Below are 14338 nucleotides of genomic sequence, written 5' to 3'. Positions count from 1 at the left end.
ATTTCTCCATTTAATGAGGAGCAAAGAACGACACTGAAGGCTTTTATTGATTAAAAAATTGTTTTCTGGCCAGCTTCAGATTCAGTTAAAGGCGATCTGATCGGCAGAAGTTTGCCCATCCAAGATGTCACAGGTGCCAAGTGTTTTTTGAAAGCGTCTGACCTTTTCCAAATAGTTTCTATGGACAGCTTTCTAGATGGTTCTGTATAACAAACCATCTGGCGTGTCAGGTTAAAAGTAAATCAGCAGTTAACTTGACTGATTAGCCCCGGGGTGCTAGGAGCAAAACCCAGCAAGAACCCCACCTCGGAGGCTTCTGAGCCCAGTTTTGTTGCCTGCTAACGGCAGCTAACAGTTAGTTACGGTCAGCTACTTTAGTAACCCATAAACCAAAGTCTGTCACAGAACTCTATAATTAAATAACAGAGAGTTGAAGCTGAGCAGCAAGAGGACATCAAGCAAGAAACAGGAAGTATTTTCTCAATAAAATAACCAGTTTCACCAAAATCAATGTATAAAATTATAAAATGGGACTTTTGTACAGTGAGGCCCACTCCCAAGAATCGTTTGTAAAGTCTGAGAGTGCAGGCTGCATCATCAGTCACTTCAAATTGTTTGGCAGGAAAAGAGAAACTATGAAATATCATTAAAAATAATAGAATATAAGAGAATATCTACAAAAAAATGTACCTTACTTAGGGTTTGTGATTCACAGCGACCTGTCTTTTTATTGCTGAGAGCTGCAATAAAAGACATCCTGTGGGGATTTAAAGCTTCATGGTGTATAAACAGCATGCCTTTGTCTTGTTTACACTTCACTAAATATAGTTTTTCCTTTCTCATATTTCTCACACTTCAGCAAATAACACAGGGTCTTGAACCCTGCACATTCATTATGACTCATGTTCGCATTCATGATGACTCAGTGTTGTGCAATAAACCATGTGCATGCATACATTAATGCAGGATTCATCATTCATGTTACAAAAATCTTTTGTACCATCTCTTCAACTCATGAAAAACATACGTGCCAATCCTCAGTGAATCAGACACATTAATCAGACATTTTATTTGACTTTTCTTCATGATCACACAGTTCAAAATTCAATCATTAGAAGTCACTCCAACAGAAAATTATGCATTTCATAGCAAACGTTTCCCTCAGTTTTCCAAGAGCTTTTGGCACAAAGTACAAAGTAAGATCATGTTGGGGAAGTGTGGGTGTGTTAAAAGTGTGTTTTGCTGACAGGCAGGGTACAGGTCAATGAATCTATAAAGGAAAGAGAGCATTCAAAAATATCAATGAGGAAACAGTTCACACATCACACAGGGAGATCATAAATCAATAGAAACCTAAGGTCTGTGATACACAAACTGTGCTTTAGGCTACGTTCAGCAGAGATGTGTGTTGGTTAATAATCCATTGCTTTATGTTCTCTCTGTTCAACTTGTGATGTTTCCGCTGTGAATTTTCTACTCTTTGTTCTTTTTTCATTACATGTTTTTTCACATAACTGCCTCAGTTGGAGGCAATCAATATGCTAATTGTTGGTGTCTTTCCGTATGGTAAACAGCGCAGATAACAGAGGTGTTTGAGGGACAAGACACAGAGGGTTTTTGGTTAATTAACTGTCGGCAGTCTCCGAACTTCTGCCCTTCAAAGTCCTCACTGTTAAATACTTCCACCTGTGTGTCCACTGGAATTTCTTCATTTTGGTTTCCTTGGTGATGGAGGATGGAAGCTGCACACTCTTAGAAAGAAAGGTGCTAACTAGAACTTTAAAGGGTTCTTTGGCTTGTCCCCATACGATTAATTTACAATTTACAGTTTCATCTAGCAGATGCTTTTATCCAAAGCTTTTTGGTTCCTGGTCAAACCTTTCATAAAGGTTCTACTCGGAACCCTTTCAGAGAGTTCTACCTAGAACCAAACATAGGGTTATGCCAAGAAGCATCTGTGAAAGGTTTCACCCAGAACCCCCTAAGACAAGTTCTATGGAGAACCCTTCTATGGTGTAATGGTTCCCCTCACAACCTTCTTGGTTCTATCCAGAACATTCCAACCTTCTAAGAGAGCTAATGACAACCCACCTGAGTGTTTTTAATTTTATATTTTAAGGGTTTTATCTAGAACACACTTAAAGGGTTCAACAGAGAACCCTTTTCTATTCCAAGGGTTTTATCTTAGAACTCACCAGGGGGGATCTGTGGAGAACGTTTTGATATTCCAAAGGTTTTAATTCAGAGCACACCAGGGGTTGTACAGAGAACCTTTTTTATATTCCAAGACTTTTATCTAGAACACACTACAGGGGTTCTACAGAGAACTACTTTACATTCCAAGGTTTTATCTCAAAATCCCCCTGGGCATTTGGAAGAGAACCTTTTTATATTCCAAGAGTTTTATCTAGAACACACTAAGGGGGTTCTACTGAAAACATTTTTATATTCCAAGAGTTCTATTAAGAACATGCCCAAGGGGTTTCTGCAGAGAACCTTTTTGTATGTTCTTCTGTATGTGTTTTTTTTTTTTTTTGTATGTAATATGTTCTAAGGGCTTTAGCTAGAAAACACTTAGGGGGTTCTACCAAAAATCTTTTCATATTCCATGGGTTTTATTTAGAACCCACACAGAAGATTAGAAGAAGAGCCCTTTTGTACTCCAAGGGTTTCATCTAGAACCCTCCCTTTTTATATTACGGTACAAAGAACCCTTGAAGGATTTCAACAATACTTGAAGAACTCTTTCCTTCAAAGAATACTCTTAATGGAATCCTTTGTCTTATGAAGAACACTTAACCGTTTCTTCACATAAGAGTTCTTTGGAAGCAAATGGTTCTGGGTGGAACCTCAGCCCTTCAGGACGAACCCTTATTTCTAAGAGTGCAGAACAAAACATCACCACAGCCGGTCAAAACTGAAGCCTTGACCCCTGCACAATGTTTATCCTGTCGGTGTTCTCGGTTCTGTCTTTCAGTTCTCAGTCTGTCACATCATTACCTCCTGCAGGTTAAGTTTGCTTTTTTCCATGGAAACATGTCTCGTCTCCCATTCAGAGGACCGAGCTCTGCAGCAGGTATGCAGAGACACTGAGGACCCGAGACCAGAGCGTCTGAAATCAGCAGAGAAAAGGAAATGAAAACTAAAAACAGACCCATTCTTCTCCCACTGTGGCTTGACAGTGTGACCTTAAGCTCCCTGCATGATTCAGAGTACATATTTCAAATACTACACACTGTCATCTGAGAGAAATTCATTTAGTGTACCGTGGTTTGTTGTCTTGATTGTGTTACAGAGACTTTAAGACATTCCACTAACAGATTAATCTCATTTTGTACATACTGTATTTACAGTACTTGTGTACTCATGTTTCTGCAACTACGGGCATTTTTGATCAAATAAAAAAAACATCAGCCTCTATGAATTTTTTAACCATCAGAATCTGTAATACATATACACAGGTACTCAAAACTGCATATAGATTTTAATTTAACAAAGATTTTAATGTGGAACATTAAATTTAATTTCATTAAATTTTTTCTGCTTTCCACCACCTGTTAATATACAAAATGTCCTTACTGCAACATTACATTAACCTTTATTTTATACATTTTCCTTTTTTAATTTCTGTCGATGCAATGGAAAAATTATTCAGTAACCTTAAATGTTATACATACAAAAGATAATATGTTGTTTCTATGATTTCTCACACAGTGCAAGACACATTTCCAAGATTATTGTCCCCATTAGTCACTGAGGCACAAAAACATGTGTAAATTAGGTCTGGGCCAAAAAAATACTCAAGCTACCATTTGTTTGCCTTGAAATTTTCGCTGCAACAATACAAGGTCTTTACTGCAACACTCAAAACTGTGGCTGAAATGATATTTTTTTTTTTTTGCCAGTTTTGCATATAAATTGTATCTAGCAAGGTCTGCTGTTTTGACTCTCAGCATCTCATATCCATGAATTCGATGGTAATATTAATTAATTTTAAAATGTAGTTCAAAATACACAGTTATTATGGTGTTTGGGAAGGACACACGATAAAAACTCCAGAAGAAGAAAATGATCTTTGCCTTGATCTTTATGTTGATCTTTATCGTGACGTGTGCATTTAGATGAAAAAATCATTCAGAATAATGTTAACTCTTTTTGTGTATCTGAACAAAAGCAGTGTTTGGACCCATAAAATGCTCCATAAAAGTCACATTATGTAATAATTATTTTGATGCCAATATGTTAAATAACACTGTGTTTATGTTTATCAAGCATCATAAGGAAAATTTGAACCTAAATCCAAAATTTCTCTGCTGGGACTTGAAAATGCCCGTAGTTGCAGTATATACACATAAAATCTGATATACCTGGGTTCCCTAACAGAGGTTGGACTGACTGTCTTGTTGTATCTGAGCCGTTGTGTAAAAAGTTCAGCACTGGCATTTCATTCCTGTGTTGCTGTTTGCTGTAATAGGTAGAGGTTATTTTCATGGTCTCCAAAAACAGTTGTTAAATCACATCCAGACTTCATTAAAGCAGTTTCTCTCAATAAAGTGATTTTTTTATATATTGACAGTATCGTTCCACCAGTCACTGTTCAGGTCCACATTGGATTGAGGTGAGCAGTTTGGCTCCTCTTTGCTCTGTAAACCAAATAAAGGATTTCAATCCAGGTTAGACTGTTGGTGTGACAATAGATGGGAGCTGCAAAAGCTTCATATTGATGTCAGTGCATCAAGCATCACTGGTTTATTTCGTTCAGCTTGTTCACACGATTCTGGTCCAATAATATCACAACCCTTTCCCCAAAATACTCAGGAAAAAAAGATCCTTTGGTCACTGAGGGTGAATATGAAGAAACCTTAGGGCCAAAAAGCACCTCTCCATCATGAGTCTTGTGACCCCGCCCGCCCCTCTTCGTCCCTTCACTACACAATCCCCTCGCTGCGTTTGCTCCTCCACACGACCAGGGCCGTCATGAGGAGGGTGACCAGGATGGGCACCACAATGAAGGGCCCCAGGATGCGGTTGGGTGGATCCCTGAGAAGCCGTCCAGACAGCGAGCAGTCGTGGAAGTAGTGTTTGTGGACACGGATGAAGAACTCATCCACCAGCCTGTTGGGCCAGAAGCACTCCATCTTCAGCGCCACCAGGTACGTGCAGTTGGTCAGCTCACCGTAGAGTCTGCATGAGGACACAAAAGAGAAGAACAGAAAAGGAAAAACGGTGAAGAAAAGAGTCAGCTGATGGTTTGGTAGCCTTCACTTTTCCTTACTGTTGTTATCATCTGCCTGTCAAAGTCTTTGTTGTAACACACATCTGCAGATACCACTCAAAAGTTTTTGGTAATTTTTTAAAAGCAATGGATGCTTGATTTCAGACAGAGACAAAAGATGCTTGTCATCTCTTGGATGTGACTGCTAATTTTGCCAGCTGAAATGACAACTGTCACTGGCAGATTTTATCACCAGTAACTATCCAGTTAATTGACTGTTATTTTGTTCTATTTCATTCATTTTTTCAGAGAGAATATTTTCAATTATTCCCTGGAAAGGCTGTCAGGGTGATAACTAACCAGTGTGTTGTTGGTTGGGGTTGCTGGAGTGTGAATGTTCCCATCTGATATCATCCAGGGTGGATACTAATACTACAGCTTACATGATTTGGGTTTTATTTAAAGAGATACTACATACTTACTGTGAAGAAACACGTCAATGCTGGTATTTATATTGTCATTTCTTGCCAGTTTATTGGTTGAATGGGGCTAAAACCCCACCAACTGCAAACTGCAAAACCAATGCTGAGACTATTTGGGGGGCCTCTATGTCACATACTAACCTTCAGACCTCAAACATAAGAAGCATTTCAAAACCTGTGGTCTGTGGAGAGTAAGCGCCAAGCGTATTTTAGATGGATGGCACGTCAATTAGCACAGAGCAGATCGAACGAGCAAAAAAAAAAATAGATCCCATAAAGACCATAAAGACAGACAGAATAGAAACTATTTAACCAAGAAGCCTGTAATCCATGGTAGAGGCACAAAGAGCAAGAATCAACAAAATCTGAGCAAGTAAACATAATCAGGTGAGACAAACGTTTTCAAAAGGATAATGCTCTATTCAGCTGTATGGAAAGATTTACAGTAAGGTTTTCACCTTGTATCACAATATGAAATATGATTGATTTTGTATGAGAGAAATTAAGTACAGTAACAGAATTACAACCCTGTGGGATGGATGGAAAGATGGACAGTGATGAGTTTGTCAAATAGAATATAGTATTTTCAAATTTAAAAAAAAACTAAATACACTACATTCATTTCTTTAGCGTCAATAAAACAACAAATATGTAAGTATGACCTTGGAAATAAGATGAGTAACTAGGAGCTACTAGATTGTCCAGGTGTCTCAGATACAAAACACTTGTCGTTCACCATTAGAGACCCTCCAGGGAAAAACAGCGAGAGGTAGGACTCTTACTGATTGTCAATTGTTTACACCTAGTGTGTGTGTGTGTGTGTGTGTGTGTGTGTGTGTGTGTGTGTGTTGGTCCTCTGCGGTGAGTCAGTGCTGCAAGTTCACTGTGCCATAATTGAGGTAATGACCCATGATTGAGACTGAGCACACAGAGACACTGCAGCTGCACAGCTGAAGGTCAGATGCATCGTAACACATAGGCTTATAGTATATAAGGCTCAAGCAGCAATTCACACACACACACACACACACACACACACACACACACACACACACACACACACACACACACACACACACACACGCAGCATGACACAGTGACAGCTGATTGGCTGAAGTTCATTACTGGCACAGGCAGGAAGCCCCTCAACTGTTTTCTAGTACACACACACACACACACACACACACACACACACACACACACACACACACACACACACACACACAGCTCTTCATGTTACACAGCTCAGTGTTTTTTGTCACTGTGCTGTAGGTAGTCAGAGGTGACAAACGTGCACACAGTCTTTACTCAAGTAGAAGTACCTGTGTCAGAGTAGAAGTACTGATTCAGCTTCTTTACTGAAGTTAAAAAGTACAGACTCTGAAATGTAATTTAATCAATTACTTTTAAATCATAAAACTAAACTAGTGAGCCTGTTTTAGAATAGAAGAAGTAGAAAGTCCAGATATTTATGTTTAAATGCAGGGAGTAAAAGTAAAAAGTGGTCAGAAAAATACTCAGGTACAGATATCTGAAAATAAAGTACATGTAATAAAGTAAGTGTTACAGCCCACCTTTGTTATTAGTGAGGGAGACTGAATTGTGAAAATGCATATTAGCTGCCTACAATCAGTGAAGAATGAAAACAATATCTGATTAATCCACAGATTGTGCTGCAGATGTTCTTTTTATAATTTTCAATCAGACGTTCTTCATATGGATTTTTTACTGTGAAGTCGCATTGTTTGCAACTATGGGTCAGAAAGTCAGAACATACAGTATTATCACTTATTGTTTTGACTAATGTAGCAAGAAAACATTTACCTACTTACACAGCTGTGTCCCCTCTCTAAATTATGTCCAGTATTCACTTTCCTTTTAGCTCTGTTTTGGTCTCCACCAGGGAAATGTTCTCAAACTAGTCCTTTACTTTGATTGCCTGCCATTTGACACTGGGTGAGGAATATACAGTGGATTTATTAGTGGATTTTCTGTTGCTGCTGGATATTGATATTCTATTCCAAAAATTCTAACAGCTTTTAATGAAGCACCCCGGCACGAGGTCTTTCTTTGTGGAGGTTTTGTAGATGTAAACGTCTCAGGGCTGCTTGGCACGGGACCAGCTCTGCAGAACTCTGTGATTGCTTCGGGTGGCAGGTTCGCTCTGTCAGGGTGTGCGCTTCCTTCCTCTGCTTTATCCTTGAAGTTTCACAAACCGGTCATGGAAAGAGAGAATGAGAAAAAAGAGGATTGTGGTCCCGCTGCTGGTCTAATGAGCACAGAGGTATCTGAGGACGTGTGTGAGTCACCGACTGAAAGAAGTCACAGCAGAGTGGAGGCAGGGGCGGTGTAACACAAAGACGTGCTCAGTTACTAGTTCACCTCATGTAGCTTCGGTCAGCGTCAGACTGAACCTGACAGTGTGCAGCTTCTGTGTCGGAGCGTATGTGTGCAGCTGAATGTACCACCGTCTCATTTCTGTTTGTACTTTCCTGTTGATCATTCAACCTTATTAAACTGATGACAGAGTGAATCAGCCCGTATGACGAGTTCAATATAACTGTACATGATTTATGCAGTTTCACAGTGTCATTAATGCTTTCTGACTTGTTTCTGACTGTATAAGCTGTGCACAGTATGTTACTGTAGATTATATTGTTTTTGCTGTATATTTTTACTGTTTTTTTTTTTTACTATATTTTTACAGCATGTTGCTGTAAATGCATTCTGGGAAAAATTACTGTAAAACTAAATATAGTAATACTAACTGACCACCAGAGACCAGAAACCTCCATCTTAAACTGGAAGATTGTCTTTGATTTGAGTGTGTATTCATTTTTATTTTAAGTTTTAACATCAGAGCTCAAAGGAAACACTTCGCACATCTGTTAGACAAGACAGGTGAGTTGGAGAGAGGAGACCAAAAGGACTGCTGCACACTGTCTAACTGGCAATATATCATTTAATTGTGATATTTCAGTACCAGACCTTCTTCAGGCCAACAGTTTTTTGTTCATGAGATCATTTTGTTTCGTCTGGGACTGGTTGTGGACAGATGGAAGATTATGAACAAAAAACTGTTTGTCTGATGAAGGTCTAGTACTGAAATGTCACAAATATATGATTGCAATATTGCAAGTTAGACAGTGTGTATTATATTCTCTATAGTATTATTATTATTATTGTACTGCACAATAATTTTCTGCTTTTTGTACAATACTGCTAACAGTATAATACTGTACTTAATTTTGCAATGTCCCAAAAACTACTGTAGTTAATTTTTACTGTAATTGTACTCTGGTATGAAATGTGTATTGGTGTACAGCACATACTGGAGAACTGCTGCCAATAAGTTACAGTTAATTTGATGATAAATATTTTACAGTGTTGGATAAACTGTCAGTCATCTGAGCTCTATCTTAACTTGGCCTTTGTTCTGTAACCAAGATGTTCAGTAATGTTCTGATGAATGTTAAACTCCTCACCCACTATTACCCAACTCCGTCCCTCCGTGAGGCCACAGGGCAACTGTGTGTACATGTATTTCACAGGCAGAAAGAACATGTATGTATTATGCATGTACTGCACATGATGTATTTATGCATTTTTTCATATGGAAGAAAGAAAGAAAGAAAGAATTGGCGGGCAGCTGTACGAGAGGGAAACAGCAATGAGGCAGTCAGGAGGAATAACTTTTTCATTTGATTCATTTTCCTCTCACTGTTCTGTCAGTCATGTTGGCACCCTGTGACCAGTAGCTTTACCACAGATAGTCTGCTTTAATTATATACTAAAGGAGTGGATTAGACGTGTCAGCAGTGTTGGGACTGAGACACAGAGCTGATGGCCTCTGTTTCTCTTTTACAGTGTGATACACTCATTTTAAATTACAGGTTTCAATCAGCTCAGTGATGGAGGCTCCATTACAGTAGATTTGTGTCCTTCTCTTTGGGAATCAATAAACAGTGGAGCTGCAGTGAAGTAACAGGGTTGATCCTGGTTGCTGTAGTTGCAGTGGCATTCCAGTCCATAGCCACATCTTTGAGACTGAAGCCTTTTGATTTTGTCACTGTGCTTAAAGGAGAAATCTGTGATATATTTACTGTAATAAATCTGAGAATGACCACACTATTTTATCAGAGATTAAGGAAACATGCTCAGTTGAAATACTGGCTTCTCTGACAACATCAGTCCAGAAACAGTGTCTCCCTTTGAAATTTATATTCCAGGCCAGAATAACTGTTTTTGTTTGCCTGTTCCAAGTTATATTAAAGTTCAAATTAATGCAGAATGTTCACCAAATGAGCAAATGTTTGTTTATGAGTTGTGAGAAATCATTAATATTATTTTAGAGGGAGAGATGATGTTTAGATGTTAGATGTTTATAACTGTTAAATTTAGCAATATGTTAATGCAGTGAGACAGGAAGTCACTGAACTCAGTCCAGAACAAGTATTTTCAGAGCCGTGGGCTTTTATTTTCAGGATAACAGGTTTAACTTTACATTGACAGACAACTGACAGTTATTAACAGCTGATCAACACATACTGTAGGACTCAGTGTTGCTTGTTATAGTCAATTTATGATGTTACGTGGGCATCTGCATTCCTGCAGAATTCCTGCAGCCAACCCGAGGAAATAAGTGATTCTGGAAAAAAAGGAAGTTGATTTTTGAGTCTCATTCTCAGGTTGCCAAATACAGATGTTTTGGGAATGAGACTCATCAATCAATTATCCTAGTAAACCTGTGATTGGCCAAAGTCTCCTGTCACAGGGTTGATTTACTGAAGCCTGAAAACAGGTCCACAAGGGGGAGCAGAAGTCCAGTTTCCTCTTAGACCGCATAAATTACTTTATGCTTAAAGCAGGGGTCAGCAACCTCTATATCAAAAGAGCCATTTTTGGCCAAAGAAAAAAATCTGTCTGGAGCCACGACTATTAAATTCCCTATTTTCCTCTGAAACCTTTTTTTTCAGATTTGGCATCCATAGCTAGCCTAGGGAGACATAAGACCAGCCGCCAGCAAAATCTAGAGGAAAAGGTGCCAAGCCATAGATGTGGTCTGTGAGGCGTGCACATTTTTACAATTGGACAATGAAAGACTCACTTTTGGCCTAGAACAATACTGAGTGAAAATTAAAATGTTAAAGTAAGAACTGTTATTCTGTTATTCATTGCGAAAGAGCTGCAGGTTGGTGACCCCTGGATTAAAGGTTATTGTGGAACTTTTGCCCACTGTTGCCAAATATAAACCGCCTTCCCCAGCTTGAAGTTTACTCAGAAAGCCAGACACCCTCACACAGTTCCACACTGGATGCTTATGTTTGCGCTAATGGATGTTGAGTCAGATCATTCTCCAGCTAGTCTGCTTGTGAGCATGAACGCCATTGCCTGGATCGTCTATTCTAGATTGGATTATCTTTGCCATCTCAGTTTAAACCTCAGGATGGAGGAGAGAACGTTTACATAGATGGCTCATCTTATTTAGACAAGGGAAAGGAACGGCTTCAAGCAAGGTTTGCTATTCTAAACATCAACAGAGTTTCTTGCTCTGGCAATCATTTAAAATCACTTTAGATCAACTGATAACCATATCCTGGTCTTTTACAGTAGGCATTTCTGTCTGCTAATAAAGGTCAGAGCTATCTGTCAACTCAAGATGGTCATACAGTAAGTCAGTGTTTATCCAGATCCTGAAATTTTTTGTGATCCCTTACACACACACACCCTCTGTAGCCTGCCCTAAGCTGAATCCTCTAAATGTGTCTGCACCAAACTCGCACGCAAGCTCTGCGTGTGTCTTATGTCCAAGCTAAATATGACTAAAACTAAGTTGCATTACTAAACTAAATCAACTAATTTAAACGTGAAGGAGAATCTATGGTGGCCACAAAACTCTCTGTAGATATAAAGGGCTCATTCTAAAGTAAAGAAAACACAACAAATCTTATTTCCAGGTGATTATATATTAATGAAAACATACTTATGAATATCATCTTTAATTTCTGCTATATTCTGTCAGTTAATCCCTGTAAATTGTACACACTGGATCCTTAACTGCTCACATGTTTTCTGCTGCTGTGGGTGCAGTTTTGTTCAGTTAATAACTTTCACATCCCTGTCAGATTGTGCACACCAGTAAAAGTGTAAATATGCACGGTCAAGTCTGTGCGTGACTGTGTGCCCACTTTCACATCAAGTGCTTTTTGATTGTTTTTCAATCCTATCAAGTGTGTGGGAGATGCAGTATGCAATATTAAATTTACTTGTCAGTCAATGTGAGTTTTATGTTGGAGAGTTTGAGCCTGTGAAATGATGCTTGGAAATGATTTCACAGCCTGCGCTCGTATATCATCCATGAGCGTGTGAAAAATTGATGTTCAGGTCAAGATTTGCAGGTAAATACTTGCACGTTAAAATGAAGAGAACTCCAGTGGGTGTGTGAGTAGAAAATCAACTCATCATCAACTCATAATTTACCGGCAGGGAAAGATGGAAAACAGAGCATGACAGAGGTAGAGATATAGAATAAGAGATGCATACATGCACGGCGGATGCAGACAGAGAGACAGACAAAACCTAACTGGTCATATTTATTTATAAAAAATATCCCACATGTGAAAGATGGAGGACAGAGGGAGCTGAATTAAGCAGGGCGTACTGTTTTAAGAAGTTTGATCTGTTAACTGAGGCACACAGTGTGAATAAATAAAACCTGGATAATGAATAAATAAAACGAACACAGCGCAAAGCTGCTCCACTGACTTGAGAAATGATTCCGGACTGTTCCTTTATTTCCATGGATGGACACCCACAGAGCAAATTGCGTAATAGATGGGGTTACATGTTACTTATTTATGTGGGATGCTGTTGTCCTCTCCAGGCAGAAAGACAACAGTGAGGTCTGTGGTTTTGTACAGTAACTTGAACAACTAGAAGAGCGCAATCAATAGAGTGCTGATCTCTGCCAGGCAATGGTGAAGCACCTACTGCAATGCCACTACAACAGCAGAGATTTGCGAAGTTCTGAATTGATTTGTAGTAGGATTTCAACTTAATGAACTGTCTATTGATAGAGCTGGATAAACCACCCCCAGTACTTTTTCAGGTGTATAACAAACCAAATTTCATAAAAATCTGTTTGGAATTGATTAAGTTAGAGTCAAGTTTTTCAGTGAAGTCTGCATCTCTCATTTGTGTACTGGCATACTGACACTGAATGCACCAATATGGCGACCATGCAGATGTATAGCTAAGATGGCAGTGAAGCTACCAAAACAAGGGTCTGTTCATCTTTTGTCTTGCCTGACTTCAGTGGATCATAACATATTGGGTCTGGAATTAATCTGCAGATGCTCCGGTTTAACATCCTTGTTTTTAGCCTAGCTGTTGTTGGTGACTTGTGGCCCCTCCCAGCTGGTTGAGTTCAGTGACTGGAGGAGTGACAAGTCAGCAGTTAGTACAAAATGGGCTTTTCAAGGTTTTTTAAAACTTATCAATAACTGCAACCATGACAGGTCCTTGAACATACAATAATATATGTGTATAAAAAATAATAGACTGATGGGTCCAGTAATATGTGAAATTAGCTGCAGAAATGGACAGTATGGCTCCAGCCCTGTTGATCACACACACACACACACACACACATGACGCAGCCTTATGCTTGGCTGAAATAATAAATTTGATTTCTGCAAAGGAAGTTCTATTTTATTGGACAGTTGGGACGCAGCCAAGGGACAGGAGATGGGTGATGCAGATTGAGATGCTGTAAAAAATACTTTTGTACATTACATTTTCAAAATAACAACATTCATATGCACACACATTACTGACAAAACCTCCGCTCAGCCAAGAAAAGCTGGAGCTAAAGTGGAGGAAGTGCTATTTTCTACAGAAACCTCTCACAGTTTGAAATGATGTTTTTAAAACAGACTAATATCATGCTGTCGTCCCTCCAGCCTTTAATATGTCATATTTTTCTGAAAGTCAGAAAAAAGTAAAATGTCATTTGGGAAACCCACTCAAGGTCTAGCACCGATGTTTTGTTTGCTGTTGCCCTCCTGACAACCTCTGAGTCATATTATATTCAGGGGCAGTTTATATTTAGCAGTGTTAAACCTCTCTTTGAAATTACCATCAGAGTGGCAAACAACTCGAGGGTCATTCATGCTGTGGTGTTCGGCCGTGTTTACACCAACTGTAACCCTGCGTGAGCAAATACACCGTCCTGTTATTCAAGTGAATGAGGCTAGTTCGGTGATGCAGCGGGGGGTGGGCAGGCACAGGGGTGTTCTGGGAAAACAAAACAAAACATATTTATCCAGGAATTTATCCATTCCTGGTTGAACATTATGTAACTTGAGCAGCATATTTTTACAGTTTACCTTGTGGTCGTCGCAACAAAAGATGAAATAAGTGTCACTGTGAGAACTGTGTTGTCTTTATAGGCATCTAAAAAGACTTGAAACTGATGGATCCATCACTCAAACTGGACTTTCTAGATTTAATTCGTTACAGCATGTGCCAACAAAGCAGCCACTTCCCGTTTTTTTTTTTTTAACACGGGGTGTTTTCAGCCATTTAATCCCTGTAAAAGTTACCGGATGGTCAGATGGCTTGGCTCTGAACCCAACAAACA

General features: G+C 39.1%; 1 protein-coding gene across 2 annotated transcripts in view; it reads right to left on the bottom strand.

The window, feature by feature from the left end:
* Positions 1–4112: 4112 nt before the first annotated feature.
* ramp1 (receptor activity modifying protein 1) overlaps positions 4113–14338 on the bottom strand; it is an 83340-nt gene continuing 73114 nt past the window's right edge. For both annotated transcript variants that reach the window (XM_084724198.1, XM_084724199.1), the window contains exon 3: positions 4113–5184. In XM_084724198.1, coding sequence (XP_084580324.1) covers positions 4929–5184 — 256 coding nt within the window. In that variant the 3' untranslated portion in view covers positions 4113–4928. The remainder of the gene's footprint in view (positions 5185–14338) is intronic.

The sequence above is a fragment of the Lutjanus erythropterus genome, chromosome 8 (assembly GCF_056507025.1).
Source record: "Lutjanus erythropterus isolate fLutEry1 chromosome 8, fLutEry1.hap2, whole genome shotgun sequence".
Classification (NCBI taxonomy): domain Eukaryota; kingdom Metazoa; phylum Chordata; class Actinopteri; order Lutjaniformes; family Lutjanidae; genus Lutjanus; species Lutjanus erythropterus.
Note: the sequence above shows the minus strand (reverse complement) of the source record. Positions and strands in the feature narration are given on the sequence as shown.